This window comes from Diabrotica virgifera, chromosome 2, assembly GCF_917563875.1.
Source record: "Diabrotica virgifera virgifera chromosome 2, PGI_DIABVI_V3a".
Lineage (NCBI taxonomy): Eukaryota > Metazoa > Arthropoda > Insecta > Coleoptera > Chrysomelidae > Diabrotica > Diabrotica virgifera.
The window spans coordinates 105057548-105075355 of record NC_065444.1 but is presented as its reverse complement, the minus strand read 5'-3'; the positions used below and the strand labels follow the sequence as shown (position 1 = coordinate 105075355).

Here is a 17808-nt window from a genome sequence, read left to right as displayed (position 1 = left end):
GCAGTAGCTCTAAATAGTTGTTTTGAGCTGCATCCAAACCATTCTCTCAGGTTCTTCAGCCATGAAATTCGTCTTCTTCTGCCATCTATCTTTCCTTGCATTATGAGTCGCAGGATGCCATACTTCTCGCCTCGCATCACATGTCCGAGATACTGTAATTTTCTTTCTTTAATCGTAATTGTATAGCAAATAGAGACGGGCAAAATCAGCGTGGACGTGTAACGGTTACTTTTGATACCGATTCTCAGCGGTACCGAGTACAACTACTGATTACAAAATACTGATGTATCTGAGCCTTGCTCTGAATTGAGTAGACAACTTTAAATCGGTATTTCCGTACTTGTAACTTGTAACGTTTTAAATATCTAACACCTCCCTAGTACTCGTAGCGGCATGACTTTCGAAAACATCGAATTTGGTCATAAACAGGCGCATAAAAAGGGATCTTACTACATAATACACATTTAAAATAATATCAGAGTTATTTAATCCCTCCGCTATTGATCAGTCATAAAAAATAACACTATCTGCATAATTTTTGTTTTTAATTTTTAAGCATAAACAAAAATGTAATATGGCGACAAGTTGAATTTGAGGGTAATACGATCTTCACAGATATCACTCACGGTTTTAAGTAACATCATTATTTGTGACATCCCATTTCGTTTAAAGGAACCTTATTTTTCTAATAATGTGTTCTTGATTCTTGTAAAGGCATAACTTTGATTATTAATTTCTTATCGCCGCTTACACTAGTCTGTAGTCTACTAGTAATAAAGTTATCAGTTATAGTTAATGACAAAGACAAGCAGTTTTCGGATGATCCCGAACGAGTTCAATTAGCTTCGATATGTCCATCTCGCAAGCAAAAACAAGTAAAAATAAACATCTGGCAGTAACTCACTGTCAGACAGCAGCATCAGAACCAACATAGAGCGTAAGGGAAATGATCCTGGATCGGTCTATTATTGGATACTGGAGCTGTTAAAATAACCGAACGATTGCCGGTATAAGTAATCACCCACTTGTTGGTCAACAGCTACGGGTGGAAGAACCGACACGTGGTAGGGCACTTCATTGCCCTGAAGTCGAGAAATTAACTCCGAAGGCGGAAGAGCTAAATTAGTCAACGGCATTGAGATGTGGAAAGCCACGGGATGACTACCACATTAAAGATCCGCGTGGATATCCTTAGTAAAAATCATCATGGACCCACTAATTGATAATTTACTTAATGATCATGGAGCTCGGAATCCAAGATCCGGCAGGGGAGGACAATCAGATTTAGACGACAGGGCCTCTCAGGTCGTCATCAAGGTAAATCCCTGTCAAACAAAGAAGAATAACTCTATAGCGTTGAAAATTGGAGCATGGAACGTAAGAAGTTTATACCAATCAGGCAAACTCGATAACGCTGTGTCGGAAATGTGCAGAATGAAGATTAACATACTGGGCCTTAGCGATATACAATGGCCTGGATCAGGAAAATGTAACACCAGAAATGGAACACTGTATTATTCCGGAAACAACGACCCCAATCACAAACAGGGAGTTGGAATTATAGTTGATAACAATTCTCGGAAAGCCGTTTGTAACTTTGTTCCTTACTCTGATCGAGTATTAATGCTGTCTCTCAACTCTCACTTAAATCGTAAAATAAATATAATCCAAGTATATGCACCCACTGCAGACAAGGATGAAGACACCATAGAGGCCTTCTACGAACAAATTGGCAATGTCTTAAAGCTAACTAAAAGACATGACATAAATATTATAATGGGCGATTTGAACGCTAAAGTCGGTCAAGGAGAAGTGGAGAATTGCGTGGGGGCGATATGGACTCGGGGAAAGAAATGAACGTGGCGATAGACTTGTTGATTTCTGTATCAATGAGGAACTCATAATTTCAAATACATTGTTCAAACTTCCTAAACGTAGACTATATACATGGAAGTCACCAGCTGACAATAACAACAAAATAGTCAGAAATCAAATAGATTATATTATCGTCAACAGAAGATATAGAAATTCTATAATATCATCTAAAACTTATCCAGGAGCGGACATATCCTCCGATCACAACCCGGTTGTTTTGTCTATGAGAGTGAAACTAAAGAAGGTAAAGAGCCCTAGCTCCAATAAAATCATGGATACAAGGCGGCTCAAACAAGACAAGACCTATGCGGAAACGAAATTTAAAATAAACGAGAACTTAAGGAAAGTCAAAGAAGATAGTGCGGAAACTCTGACTGTTGACCAAAAATGGGGAAAAATTCAACATGCCTTAGTATCAGTTGGAAAAGAAACACTCAAACCACTTGGAGAAAAAACAAAATCTTGGATGACAGTAGAAATTCTTGAACTTATGGAAGAACGAAGAAAACATAAAACAAAAGACCCGAATAAATACAAAGAAATTCAGAGAAACATCAGAAATAAAATTCGAGAGGCAAAAGAGAAGTGGCTCTCCGACAGATGCAAAGAAATAGAAGACCTGGATAAAAAGTATGACAGCTTTAATTTACACAAAAAAATCAAAGAAATGACAGGTTCTAGAAAAAGCACAAGAACGAATACCCTTAAAAATGATAAAGGGGATATTATTACTGACGTGAAGGAGAGATTGTGTCAATGGACCAATTACATCCAACAACTCTTTAATGATGAAAGAGGAGAACTGTCATTAGAAATCACAGAGGATACCGGACCACCAATATTAAGAGACGAAGTCATCTATGCCATTAAAAACACGAAAGAGGGTAAAGCTACTGGACCAGATGATGTGCCCATCGAATTATTAAAACTTATTGATGACGATTGTATTGATGTAATGGTTGAACTCTTTAATCTAATATATCAGACTGCCACAATCCCCAAACAATGGCTGCAATCGACCTTTGTAGCAATTCCCAAAAAGTCAAGTGCAATAATCTGCTCGGATCACAGAACAATATCTTTAATGAGTCACACACTTAAAACATTTTTGAAAATAATACACAGTAGAATTGTTAAAACTCTCGAATATGAAATCAGTGACACACAGTTTGGCTTTAGAAATGGTATGAGCACACGAGATGCTTTGTTCGGCTTGAATGTGCTGGCCCAGAGATGCATGGACATGAATCAGGATATGTACTTATGTTTTGTAGACTTTGAAAAGGCATTTGATAAAGTTAACATAAAAAGCTTGTAGATATATTAAAAAGCAAAAATATTGACAGTCGTGACATGAAAATTATATATAATATATATTGGAATCAAACTGCCAAGATAAGAGTTGACAACCAGGACACCCAAGATATCAAAATACAGAGAGGAGTCCGCAGGGTTGCGTGCTGTCTCCATTACTTTTCAATGTCTACAGTGAAGCGGTATTTCAAGAAGCGCTCTCAAATTCAATAGAAGGTATATCTATCAATGGAGAAGTTTTGAACAACTTACGTTTTGCAGACGATACAGTAATAATAACAGATAACAACAATGATTTACAGAACGTAATGCAACGCCTTAATGAACGCTGTCATGAGTACGGACTGAAGATGAATTTAAAGAAAACTAAATGCATGATCATAACTAAATCGGCACACGTAAACATCCAATTAACTATTGAAGATACTGTGATTGAGAGTGTGGATAACTACAAATACTTAGGAACATGGATAACATCAAATGTAGACCAAACCAAAGAAATTAAGACACGTATTGAAATAGCACGTGCATCATTCATTAAACTTAAAAAGTTTCTTTGTTGTCGGGATATAAGGTTAGAACTACGCCTAAGGATGCTTCGATGTTACGTGTTTTCTACTCTTCTTTATGGCTTGGAAGCGTGGACGTTGAAACAAGTCCATTTGAATAAGTTGGCCGCCTTTGAATTTTGGTGTTACAGAAGAATCCTACGAATATCATGGATTCAAAGAATGTCGAACGTGGAAGTAACTAGAAGGATAGGAAATCAACCGGAAATAATACTAACTATCAAAAGACGAAAACTTGAGTACTTGGGACATGTGATGAGAGGGCAAAAATACTCATTATTACAACTTATTATGCAAGGCAAAATCCGAGGAAAGCGAAATGTGGGAAGACGAAGAACATCCTGGCTTAAGAACTTACGGGAATGGTTCGAATGCAGTAGTGCAGAGATATTTAGAGCGGCAGTCAACAGGGTCCGCATTGCCATGATGATTTCCAACCTTCGATAGAAGATGGAACTTAAAGAAGAAGAAGTAACTCACGCGTGCCATCACCCAAGAAAACTGTACGCCGATGACAAACGTTCCCATGTGAGACCTGCAAGTGCATGCACCGATCGTGGGATGGGTTCAATTTGCGGTGTCTCGTTTCTAAGCATGCTTCACCAAACTGTCCACGGATTTCACCGGCGCAGGTTGTGGCTAGCTTAGGTTCAATTTGCGCCAGAGCTAACAGACTGATGTTAACTTAGTGCAAAATGTACCAACCTGTGTTGCTAAGTTCTGGTGGAAATGTATACCCAGAAACTTGATGTTACTTACTCTAAATACTGCCTCTTCCCTTATCTGAATATTCTATGGTAGAGTGTTGTTCATATTTTTTCTGAAAATCATGTAATTTGTTTTTTCTTTATTTACTTTCGGTCTGTTCATAGTGATCTACAGCCTCCGTCAAAGAATCGTTTGCAATATCCAGAAGATTGTTTAAAGACGATTTTAGATCAATATATTCATATCATAGGCAGACTTACGAGATTAATATTTTCCGTATAGGTCGGATCGCTCTCTACTAGCTTATCTTAAGCCTCGGTTTCCTCGAAAGCGGCACCGATAAACTTCGATCGTAACACTGCGATGAATGACGTCATAAAAAACTGTACCACGCAAAATAGTAGCGGTGGTTTCCAAGGATGCGTTGGAACCCACCGCTTGCTGAGTTTGCACATTCCATTACCGCAGTGGAGAACCTTGAATTTTTCACCGTAATCTGACGTAATTAATCGCAGTGTTACGGTCACAGTTTGTCGGTGCCGCTTTCGAGGAAACCCAGGCTTTAGTGGTACTTTTATCTTTATCCTGTCAAAATAGTCGTCTTTGTTCTAGTTCATCCACCTCTAGGCACCTGTTTGTCTACTCTAGTCGTTTTACCTTCAGGTACCTAGTTGTCAACCATTGTTCTTTTGCACTTTAAATTTTCTTTCATATTAGTCGAGGAAATGAAGCATTTTGGCTCGCAATTTTTTCGTCCAGCATGGATTTACTTGAAATTTTCACAGAAGGTAGGGAATAGTCCAGGGATCATTTTCTATATCATGCCGCTGTACGCTAAAACCTTGGGGGTGGTTGCCACCCCATCTCGGGGGCGGGAATTTTTTATTACATTTTAACTGTGTAAATTTATGTAAAAATTTATTCTAAGAAAAAAATGTTTTTTACATTTTCTTCGTAAATCTAATATTTTTCGAGTTATTTGCGCTTGAACGTAACAGGTTTTCGATGAAAGAATCGACTTTTTTAAAAGGTTTTTTGAGAATACCTCGAAAAATATGCATTTAATCAAAAAAACTATAGATATCAAAATTGTACCTTTTACTAACACAAACCAAATTATTTTTCTATAATATCTTTAAGACCAGTACAAACCGATATACGGCATGTTAAAAGTTAGCTTTTTTCGTCAAATGCATAATTTGAAATATTCAAAGTAAAATAACGGAAAAACTTTGCACTTTTCGAGGAAAACTTAAATAATCTTTTTTCGAGTATACAGTTAGCCCTTTGAAAAAATAATAATAAAAAGTTTTTAGCCTGAAAATTAGGCGACTTATGATCAAAAAAAGGTCGGTACCTGCTTTTCTCTATGAAAAAATCAGTGAAAACAACCCCCTAACAACCCTCCTAATTAAAAATTGGTCTTCACCTTTCTGTAATTCCCTTTATATTTGTATTATCAATACACCCAAGATGTTTGACCTATTTAAAAGGCCTAATTTTAGAAAAATTGGAGTTTAAAGAATAATATATTTTTTGAAATTTTCCATTTTGCACCTTTTACTTCAAAATATCTGCGAAAATACTGGAGACACGAAAAAAATGATAGATTACTAAATTGTTTTTTAATAAAGCTTTTTTAATATCCAAAATTCCTTGTGCAGAGATTTTCATTACATTGAACAGTTAGCGAGATATAGCTGTTTAAAACTTTTATTTACGAGCAATCACCCCCTTATTCGAGCCATTTAAACCCACCCTAATTAAAAACTAAGAGATTTTACGGAATTTAGTTTACACAGTCTTATAACTCTTCAAAAATCCTACAAAGACATTTATGAATAAACTTTTTATCGCCAAAAATGAAGGAGCTATGTTTATAAAACGAATTTTTTTTTTCGAAAAATTCGGATAGTCCGCTCATGGATAATTTTCAATGTATGTATAATACCACAGAACCGGTTCGTATACTGGAAGATGACTAAAAAACTATTTGTATTTGTATTCATACATATTTGTAAATTCGTATTTTTGTGTAAATAAATGTTTTTGTAATTCTTTAATTATACTTTTTTTTCTGTATAGATCTATTAAAATATCTACTTATAAAAACTGTAATGATATTAAGGGTGGTTTTTCAGGGTTGAAATATTATGATATATCCTAAAGTATAAAACAATAATTATCAACGCCCTTAAGCATGATATAGAATATGAAGTACAGGGTGATGATCCTAATCCCAAATTTTTATGTAAATCGATGCAAGCCGAAATTATTCTTTTAGGATAAGTAAATTTTTTATATATAGCTCCAACAAGGGTGGTTTTAAGGGTTGAAATAATATGATAATATATCTTAAAGCATAAAATAATCATTATGTAACTAATAAGAACCAAATGTTGACAATAGTAAAGTTTAAAATGTTATTTTATAATTTTTTACAATTTAGTTACAAGTGGTAGTTTTCACCCTAAAAAAACTAAAAGCGTACAAACTAAAAGCCCAAATTTTTGTACAAATCGATGCTGGATGAAAAAATTGCGAGGTTTTGCCATTTTTTCAGCTTCATTACCTCGACTAATATCTGTTTATTCACTGTTTTGTAGGTACATAGTTATTATCTTTGCTCTTTAATCATTTTATTTTGTCTATAATCTGCCATATTTCTTATTTATAATCAATTTCTAATCTAATCTGTCATTTTCCATTCTTTATACCTATGATGTAATAATCATTTTGTACATAATTTATTATGTGCAAACGTCATTTAATCTTGTTAGAATTGTGTTTTTAAATGTAAATAGTACTTTTTGTTAAACTTACTGATTCTAAAGGAATAAATTACCGCATTTTAAACTCTTTCTGTATTTATTTCTGATATTTTTTTATCGCCAGGAGGAAATCTTTTAAAAGATACCATTCAACCCATGCCGGATGGCCCACCTATTTTTGTAGATATACTTTTATCGAAAGAGAACATTTATTTTTGTTCATAAATTTGAATTTGCTTCAGTTATACTTTATACTGCACGTCACAGAACGCGTCAAATACCTCGTAGAATATCTGAAGCGTCGCCATTTTGTATTATTTTTTAGTTTATGTCATACCGGTTTAATATTGTGTATTTATTACTTAGTTACGAACCACATAATGGTATACATAAAGAAATTATTGCAATAGGAAACAACAAAAATCAAACATTTACGCATTCAGGATTATTTTCTGCCATCCATTGTTGAAATTTAGCGTATTCCTTTTCGTCCGTTACTTTGGATTTTTTCGGTAACAGATTCTCAGTCGCTTTTTTGGCCTTTTTAACTATTTCTTCAGAAATATCGAATGGATTCTGACATTTTTTTGACAATGTCACATAGAAAAACTTTGTTTACGTTAATAACAAATTACTAACCAACATCACTTTCCTAGCAACGGTACTAAATACCTGCTGCGATACAATATTACTTCTAATTAATGTAAAATAAAATTAAAACTGATGCAACGAACCGGTATGACATAAAGTTTTGTATGTACCACACATGCATTATTAGATGTTTATACCCTCGGCCGGCATTTAAACTCTCGGGCCAGAGGTCCTCCAGTTTATCAGCTTGTCACCCTTAGAGTTTAAAAATCTATTTAATGCCCTTGATACATAAATAACTATATTAACTAACCGAAGCTTAATTACAATTAATGTTAATTGTAAATTCAGAAATAGTGCAGTCACTGAAGGTTTTCACCTCCGATTTCGTTGAACCTCCATCGATTTTCATGAAAATTGGTGAGTAATTAGAGGATACCTCAAGGAACAAAGGTGATATGATGCCAACTTGCGCTTTTACCCTGGGGTGGATGCCACCCCTTCTCGGGGGTGAAAATTATTTTATTAAAAATAATACCATAAGTCAATAGAGGGACAAATTATAAGCAAAATTTGTTATATAAAGTTATTAAAATAAATCAACACTTTTTGAGTTATTAAAGACCAAAGATTTTATTTTTTCGTAAAAAAATACATGTTTTAAATCGGTTTTTCACGTATAAATCAAAAACTTTAAACTTTTACAAAAAAGTTATTATTACTGAAATTGAAGATAATAAAAAATTGAATACATTCCTCACATAAAGAACTAAACTAATGTTAGTTCAAAGTGAGTTATTGGCAATCGAATGTGTATTTTTTTCGACGAGTACTCAAATCTAAATATTCAAGCTTAAATAACGGGAAAATCATGCAATGTATAAAATATTCCTGCTAAACATTTGCCAAAGTACTTCAGAATACCTATCAAATGAGGTTCAGAACAAGGTAATAGCGTCAATATTAAGCAAGTTATAATGAAAATAAAAGAATCGTTTCGAATTTTTTAGGAAAAAGTGAAAAATAAAACATACGCCATTTCCACAAAAATTAAAATTTATAGTAATCCGTAAAAGAACTTCTTTATATTAGCATAAGTAATGTTTTCCATAAGTTTGACCGGTTTAGAATGCATATTTTTGAAAAAAAGATATAATTTAAAAAAATCATAATTTTTAAAAGTATTGTAATTCTCATATTCTTTTGATAATAACTCCAAAAATACTCAATGTACGTAAAAAATTATATATAACCAAATTTTAGTTTTTTCTGTGCCAAATATTTTACCTGTTTTACAATTTCTATAGGGTAAAAAATAACCGAGATATAAACGTTTAAATCTTAAATTTTGCTGTGGGAAAACCATGCAACCGGGGTCATTCAACCTTTTATTTTAAAAAAGTAAGGGGTTTAAAAGATTAGGTTCAACGTGCTTAAATAGAACTTGGAATTATCTTTCAAACAGTTTTTAGATGAACCTGATATCGTAAACACGAACGGAGTTATAAAAAAAACAATAACATTTTTTTGAAAAAATTTTAAAAGATAAATTTCGAAAAAATTTTGGACCATAAATTTTAACGCTATCAACATGTTCGGGTGCTCATTTAATAGATATTTTTAAGTACTTTGACAAATGTTTAATAAGGTTATGTTATAAAATGCATCAATTTCCCGTTATTTCAGCTTGAATACTTAGAGTTTTTTACTCGCCGAAAAAAATATACATTCAATTACCTATAACTCACTTTTAGTTAACATTAAAAGGTTTTTGTAGTAGGGGGTTTATTTAATTTTTTATTAGCTTCAATTTTGATAATAATAACTTTTTTATAAAAGCTTACACTTATTGAGTTATTGATGAAACATTGGTTAAAAACATGCATTTTTCTCAAGAAAAATTAAAATCTTTGATCTTTAATAACTTGAAAAGTTTTTATTTATTTTAATAACTTTATATAACAAATTTTGCTTGAAATTTGTCCCTCTATCGAATTATGGGGTTATTTTTAATAAAATAATTTTCAAACCCGAGAAGGGGTGGCATCCACCCCAGGGTAAAAGCGCAAGTTGGTACACTTCCCGTCATAAAAAACTGGTACACTTTTTTTCCCAATGTAAACCTGTGTTCAGACTGGATACAATAGTTCGTGAATCACTTCGTTGTTGCCATAACAGATAACGGAATTGCACTAAATCTGAATACAAAAAAATGACGTTTAAAAATGTATAAAGGTTTTAGATAGGTATTATTTTTATCACTACCAATTGACCATCATAGAAGAAACCTGGGAGAGCTTGGACGAAGATGAAAATTTATAACTAAATTTATTTCTCAGTGCCCAGAAGATTACAAGAAGTGATTAATAATAATGGAGCTATGACAAAATATTAATATTTCAGCAATTTCGAATTGTAATACATATATTTAAATTCCACACTTGTTCACTGTAAAAGTTATTCATATTGTATTAATTTCAAATCAATTTTTTTATTTTTCCCGTGTGTTTATTCTAGTATCCTACAACTCAATAGAGTTTTGTATTTACAATAAAATTTACGAGAAACCAATCACGCTTCTGGATTTTAATTTAAACATAATTTAAAGTAAAGTTATGTCTAGATTTATTAACTATCATTATTTTTGAATTGAAATATTTTCATAAATTATAATAAAACACGAATCAATGTATGGGTACTTAATTGAGGTGACTGGCAACGTTGCCCTAGAAATTAGAGTGACACATTTGACAAGATCAACTTACACAACTTGAAAAACGCGATTGAAAACGGTACGCGATACGGTAGAGTTGTACCAGTTTTTTTTTACTCTAAGTGTACCATGTCACCTTTGTTCCTTGAGATATCCTCTAACCATTCACCAATTTTCATGCAAATCGATGGAGGTTCAACGAAATCGGAGGTAATAGCTCATATCCACCTTTAGTGACTCCACTAAAGTAGAATATAACAATACAAACAATTAGATAAACACATCAAGGAACGTAGATATATTTTTTACAGGAAAATGTAAAATTTTTATACGTTAGGTTATATGCCATTTGAATAAGTTTTATGTCGTTTTAAAGCTGTACAGTACAGTGTCGGCCAAAGAAAACAGTCCACCTTGATAGTTGGCAGTATTTATTAGATTTTAAGGAAATAAAGAAACAGGTCGATTTTTGATCTAAGGCGGACACATTTATAAGGTACATACATCTGTCATTTGTCAACCCCCTTCCTTCCACTTCCCCACCCCTTATTTTTAAATAGGGAATAGGGGTCGTGTGCTATCTCCTTTAAAAGGTTATTCCATTCTCTATTATTCTATTCAGTAATATTAACATTGACATAATTATTTATACAGGGTGTCCAAGAAAAATTATTTTGAATTAAATTAATTGACACAAAAAGAAAAATATGTAATTTATTTAACTCAAAATACGTTCTACTGCTGACAGAAAATAGAAAATAAATGTTTATTTAATAAATAAACATTGTTTGTTGCTTAAATTCAATATTCAACCTACCAAGAGTCAGATGGGTGGCAGCTTGAATATTGAAATTAGGCGAAAAGCCATGTTTATTTATCAAACATTTTTTTTCTGTTTTGTGACAGCACTAGAATGTATTGTATTGTATTGTGTCAATTAATTTAATTAAAATATTTTTTCTTCGACACCCAGTATCAATAATTATGTTAATGTTTATATTACTGAATAGAAAATTGAATAACCTTACAAATGAGCTAGCACACGACCCCTATTCCCTATTTAAAAATAAGGGGTGGTTGAAGTGGAAGGGAGGGGGTTGACAAATGACAGATGTATTTACCGTAAAAATGTGTCCCCCTTAGATCTAAAATCTACCTGTTTCTTCATTTCCTTAAAATCTAATAAATACTGCAAAATATCGAGGTGGACTGTTTTCTTTGTCCCACACTGTATAAATACAAAAAAATACAAAAGACAAAAATGATGTAGGATAAAAAAAACAATTGTATAAGTACTTCTGCGCATACGCATATGTATGCGTTTTAAAAATTGAACAATGAACCAAAATTGCAATGGTTAGTTTTTTGTTCAAAAATATATTTCCCCACGAGATAATATGACTGCAGCTATACGTTTTCTCATACCTCTAATTATGGATCGATCACTGCTCAGGCAGAATTTCAACTTTTCTTATTAGCCCAATAAATGACCGTTTTGGAGTGTAATTTCCAGGGATAACTCCGAATTGCATAAAAATTTGGATTTAGGTTCTACTTACCCTCCACTTCAAAGTTGAATTTGTGCCGTTGGTTGCTTTTACTTGGGGGGTGACATTTACCCCTTCTCGGGGGGTGAAAAACGCATGTTTAAAATAAGGCCGGAAATGGATAAACTGACTTATTTTAAGCACGTTTTGTTCTATAAAGATTTTTACGTAAGTCAAGACTTTTCGAGTTATTCGCGATTTAAAATGTTGATTTTTCGACAAAAAAAAAAATACATTTTCAGACCGTTTTTCCCAAATAACTCAAAAAGTAAATATTTTATCGAAAAAAATATTTTTAGCAAAAGTGTAGCCTATAAACAAACGAAAAAAATGGTGTATCAGTAAAGTCTACAAATTGAGTAGATGCAAAGTTGTAGCTCATGAAAAATACGTTCTTATTCGTCTAATTCCAAATCGAATAATTCAACGCGAAATCACCGAAGATAGAAGCATTTTTCGGGAAAACCTTATTAACATTTTTAAAGTATCGAAAAAAAGCTTATTTTTTGTTTTTTACAAAAGTTTACAGCATCAAAAATAAACGAGTTACACTGAAAAAAAAAGTTGGCCACTTTTTTTTGGTAAAAAAAATCGTGAAACCTCCCTCTATTTAGCACCCTAAATGAAATTAATCGTTTGGCTTTACCATCTATTTTAACTGTATGTGTAGTGTTTATATGATCTGTAAGTTTGATTGGTTTGAAGTGCGTAATTTGAAAACATTTGGTTTTATGTTAAAAAAAAATTTTCTAAAAATTTTTGAAAAATTTCATTTTTTCAAAATAACTTAAAAAGTATTAGTGATAAGAAAAATCTTAAAAAGTAAAAAAATGTAGGTTTTGCTATTATAAATATGCTAGTTTCATTTTGTTTCTCCGTCAGACAAAAATTGGTTAAGATATGGCTGTTCAAAATTTACATACACTCGTGATTAGTGACCCATTCAAGCTTTCTCAATTATAACCCTTTCAAAAATAATCACTTTAAATCGGTGCGGTGAGACTGACAGATCATTTAAAATGGATAGGTAAGTAAATTGTTTGTAAAGCGGTAGCGATTAATTTCATTTGGGGAGCTAAACACGGCGAGATTTTCATGATTTTTTACAAAAAAAAAGAGAGCCAACTTAAATAAGAGGGTAACTCGCTTATTTTTAATGCTAAAACTTTTGTTAAGAATTAAAACAAAGCTTTTTATAAACACTTTAAAAAAGTTTAAATGGGTTTTTCCCGAAAAGTGCTTAATTTTTCGGTGATTTCACTTATAACCTATAAAAATCACTACTGTTGAGTCCAGGGTTCTTTACCCGTGCGTCATCCTTTAAAACATACGAAATAAGTCGGAAATTTACTAAACGCAACAGCAAGTGACAGAAAGTGGCTACTGCTCCGATCACGGGTTATATTAAAAAAATTGACGTTATAAAATACAAAGAATGTCAAATGTGAGTTTTGCTTTAAAACTTTGGTGCAGAATTACAGCTACATTTGAAAAAGCTTAATAAATTATTTTAATATCATTCGGAAGTCGGAAATTTACTAAACGCAACAGCAAGTGACAGAAAGTGGCTACTGATCCGATCACGGGTTATATTAAAAAATTTGACGTTATAAAATACAAAGAATGTCAAATGTAAGTTTTGCTTTAAAATTTTGGTGCACAATTATAGCTACATTTGAAAAAGCTTAATAAATTATTTTAATATCATTAGTGATTAATAAATAAATAAACAATGTATAAAAAATTCAATACCATATTTTCTTTTTGTCATTTTATTCACTTTGGCGGAAACTTAAACACGACCATTCCTTAACTGTTTGAATGAGGTTAGAATGTAAAAATTAAGGGCAAAATAAAATACACTTAACATAAAATTTCAAACCCCAATATAAAATTAGTTGTGAAACCAAGTGTTTGTGTAATATAAAAAAACTTCGAAATGCAAAAATTCGACAAAAAAACAACAAAAAATTCAACAGACTGACAGCCACAAACGTAAGAAACCAGAAACGTCACAAATTATTGTACTTAAAATCTGAAAACATCTCCCAGCGTCTTTTTTATACCTATATATTTTCAATGTACTGAGTCTAGAGCGTTCATAAAAATAACATGTGTTTTTACTTAATAACAGGCGGTAGCTGGTTTGTCGTTAGTTTCATGCGTGGAAGAGAATGATGCTAGATAAACAGTATGTGTTTTATCTCGCCAGGTATTAATGACGCACGGGTAAAGACTCGTGGACTCAACTGTAGATTAGTGAATAAATAATCTTTTTGAGCACGTATAGCATGACTCATTAAATCCTTGAAAATTTTTCTCCCCTTACTTTTCCTGCATTAATAAAATCGTAAAAATCGCCCTATTTTAGATTTTTACAATGTCCTTAACCTTTAATAATCAGTAAACTCTTAATTTTAGCTGTACTGTTGGCAGAAGTAGTCAAACTGATCACATGTTTGATGATTGTCTACATAGACGCTGGTGGATTATTAAAAATGTTTCGATTAATAGATCAACAAATTATTAAACAACCTGTTGATACTCTCAAGATATGCGTTCCTTCATTCGTGTATTTGGTCCAAAATAATTTGCTGTACTTATCCGCCTCTCATTTAGATGCTGCTACATATCAGGTTAGTACGAAAATTTTTTATAAAATAAAAACTCCTTATAATAAACAATATACAGTGATGAGTGCGCCAGGCGAGCGGCACACCCCTAATAGTATGGTATAGTTAGATCCAAACCCAGACATCCAAAGTGAAAGTTATCCTCCAACACCAAATTGTTCTATATGGTCCATATAATGTTCAGAAAAAAGTCACACCATTTTGAGCGTCGGGTTTGGGGGGGAGAAATCTGTAAATTCGTAGTTTTTTACGTTTTTCGTCAATTTTCCAAAACTATGTGGTTTAGCATGAACAACCCTCTATACAAAATTGTTCTACATTAAATTTGAAATAAAATAGGCCCTATGCATAACCCTTTTAAAATGAACGGTTCCAAAGTTACGGAGGTAGTATAGTATAATTGGATCAAAAAAGGCCTAACCCAGACATTGAAAGTAAAAGTTTTCCTGCAACACCAAATTGTTCTATATGGTCTACATATTGTTCAGTAAAAAGTTACACCATTTTGAGCGTCCGGTTTTGGGGGGAGATGGGGGAGAAGTCGGTAAATTAGTAGTTTTTTTTACGTTTTTCGTCAATATTTCTAAAACTGTGCTTTAGCGTAAGGAATGTTCTATAGAAAAATGTTCTACATAAAATTTAAAACAAAGAAGGTTCTATACATAATTGTTATAAAATCAACGGTTCCAGAGTTACGGAGGGTGAAAAGTGGAGGTTTTCGATACTTTTTATATTCACCGATTTCTCCCCCCTCTCCCCCCCCAAACCCGACGCTCAAAATGGTGTGACTTTTTTTCTGAACATTATGTGGACCATATAGAACAATTTGGTGTTGGAGGATAACTTTTACTTTGGATGTCTGGGTTTTTGGTATAGTTATATCATAAATATTGCCCAAAAAATATAAAAAGTATCGAAAACCTCGACATTTCACCCTCCGTAACTCTGGAATCGTTGATTTTATAACAATTATGTATAGAACATTTTTTGTTTTAAATATCATGTAGAACAGTTTTGTATATAACATTGTTTACGCTAAAGCATAGTTTTAGAAATATTGACGAAAAACGTAAAAAAAACTTCTAATTTACCGGCTTCTCTCCCATCTCCCTCCCAAACCGGACGCTCAAAATGGTGTAACTTTTTACTGAACAATATGTGGACCATATAGAACATTTTGGTGTTGGAGGAAAACTTTTGCTTTGGATGTTTGGGTTGGGCCTTTTTTTGGACCAGTTATACTATACTACCTCCGTAACTTTGGAACCATTCATTTTAGAAAGATTATGCATAGGGTCTTTTTTATTTCAAATTTAATGTAGAACAATTTTGTATATAGGGTTGTTCATGCTAAACCGCATAGTTTTAGAAATATTGGCGAAAAACTTAAAAAACTACGAATTTACCGATTTCTCTCCCCCCAAACCCGACGCTCAAAATGGTGTGACTTTTTTCTGGACAGTGTGTGGACCATATAGAACAATTTGGTGTTGAAGGATAACTTTCACTTTGGATGTCTGGGTTATGCCATCTTTTGGATCAACTATACTATACTATAATTTGAGACTTAGAAATCGAAAAAGCGACCATGATAGGTGAATGGCAAATTTGGGTCATTCTTTATATTTTCGAGTCGGTGAATCCGAATATGAAGTTTATTTTTATCTAGAATTGGTGGAACATATTCAAAAATCAAATTTTATGCAAAAATGCGAAAAATCAATTTTGATGATTTTTCATATTTAGCTCGCTGTATCTTTGGTCGCTGTAAATATTTCCTTTTGAAAATTTTACTGTATCATCATGACAACGAGATTTGTCAAAAAAAGTTTAAACTAATTAAAAGAGGGAAAGAGATTAAAAGATTTCGTTAGTTTCATGTTTACAAAAGTTGAATGACAAACTTTTTAGTTGATAATTTTAACCAACACAGCATGATAAATGCATAAAATATAATTCATGAAGAAGTTTTCTGGAAAATTTTAAGTCAAAATATGCAATAAGAAAAAAAGTTATGTGACTTTATAGACGAGTAGCACTCTTCAAAAAAACGCTTATTTCTCGAGATACTGACTACGGTGTGGTGAATGGCTCTTACTCTATTTTTTTGATGGTGCTGAAAACGAAAATAGGGTTTATTTTGAATTTTAGATGGAGAAATATTGTCAAAATCGCAATTTTTTACATTTTTATTCTTTATACCTTATACTTTAACATAAACTTGATTAAAAAGCTAAATTTCAAATTTTGTCACTTAACTTTTGCGATTAAACTTTGAATTTCAAGAATCTGCACCTTTCACTTTAAACAACTCATAACTTTTATTATAATGAGACAGAAAGATTGAAACATTGTCTTTAGAAAGGTAAGAAAAATATACCATAAAAATTTCAGAAAAAGATATTAACTTTTGGATTAAAAAATTACTACTTATTAAACTATTTTTATTTACTTTTGCTTTATTGTCTTCAATCAGTTTTTACTTTATGCAAAATTAAAAAACTGTAAATGTTCGACGTCGTATGTATAATTATGACTGAAGTCAATTAGCTCTTAAGCTAACGTCTAAAGATGGGAAAACTGTCAATAGTGGTAAAGTAATGTAAATTTATAGGCTTCTTTCGATAATTTCCCATCTCTACAAGTTTCATGTCTTTTTATTTCACTCTACTCATGTTCACTATACTCGTTACTGTATAGTGGGATTTGTTGACATCTGTTTTATGTATTTATTTATATTTTTGTAATATTACTTATTTGTAATATTATTTCCGACGCCTCTGAGGGGCATAAGGAGTTTCGAGAAAGAAGAAGAAGTAATATTACTTATAAAGCATAATGCGAATTTTCATTCTTTTTTATTTTTCAAAACTGAAAGAAATATTTAACATTTCAGATTTTGCCTAATACAGCACATTTTTTTTATTTTTACAAAAGATATCTAAAAAATATTATTTAAAGGTCTAATATACCTTTATAATATACCCTATTCCACGAATATACGACTGCGTTGGATTATTTCGACAACGAATATTTTATTGTGCAAAATACACTTGCGATCATAAAAAGCGGGTCACTCGCTGAATT

The 17808-nt window shown here is 32.3% G+C and overlaps 1 protein-coding gene across 2 annotated transcripts in view; it reads left to right on the top strand.

Moving 5' to 3' along the window:
• LOC126880168 (UDP-N-acetylglucosamine transporter-like) overlaps positions 1 to 17808 on the top strand; it is a 54897-nt gene that overhangs the window by 11812 nt on the left and 25277 nt on the right. For both annotated transcript variants that reach the window (XM_050643926.1, XM_050643925.1), the window contains one exon: positions 14510 to 14724. In XM_050643926.1, the coding sequence (XP_050499883.1) occupies positions 14510 to 14724 (215 nt within the window). The remainder of the gene's footprint in view (positions 1 to 14509; positions 14725 to 17808) is intronic.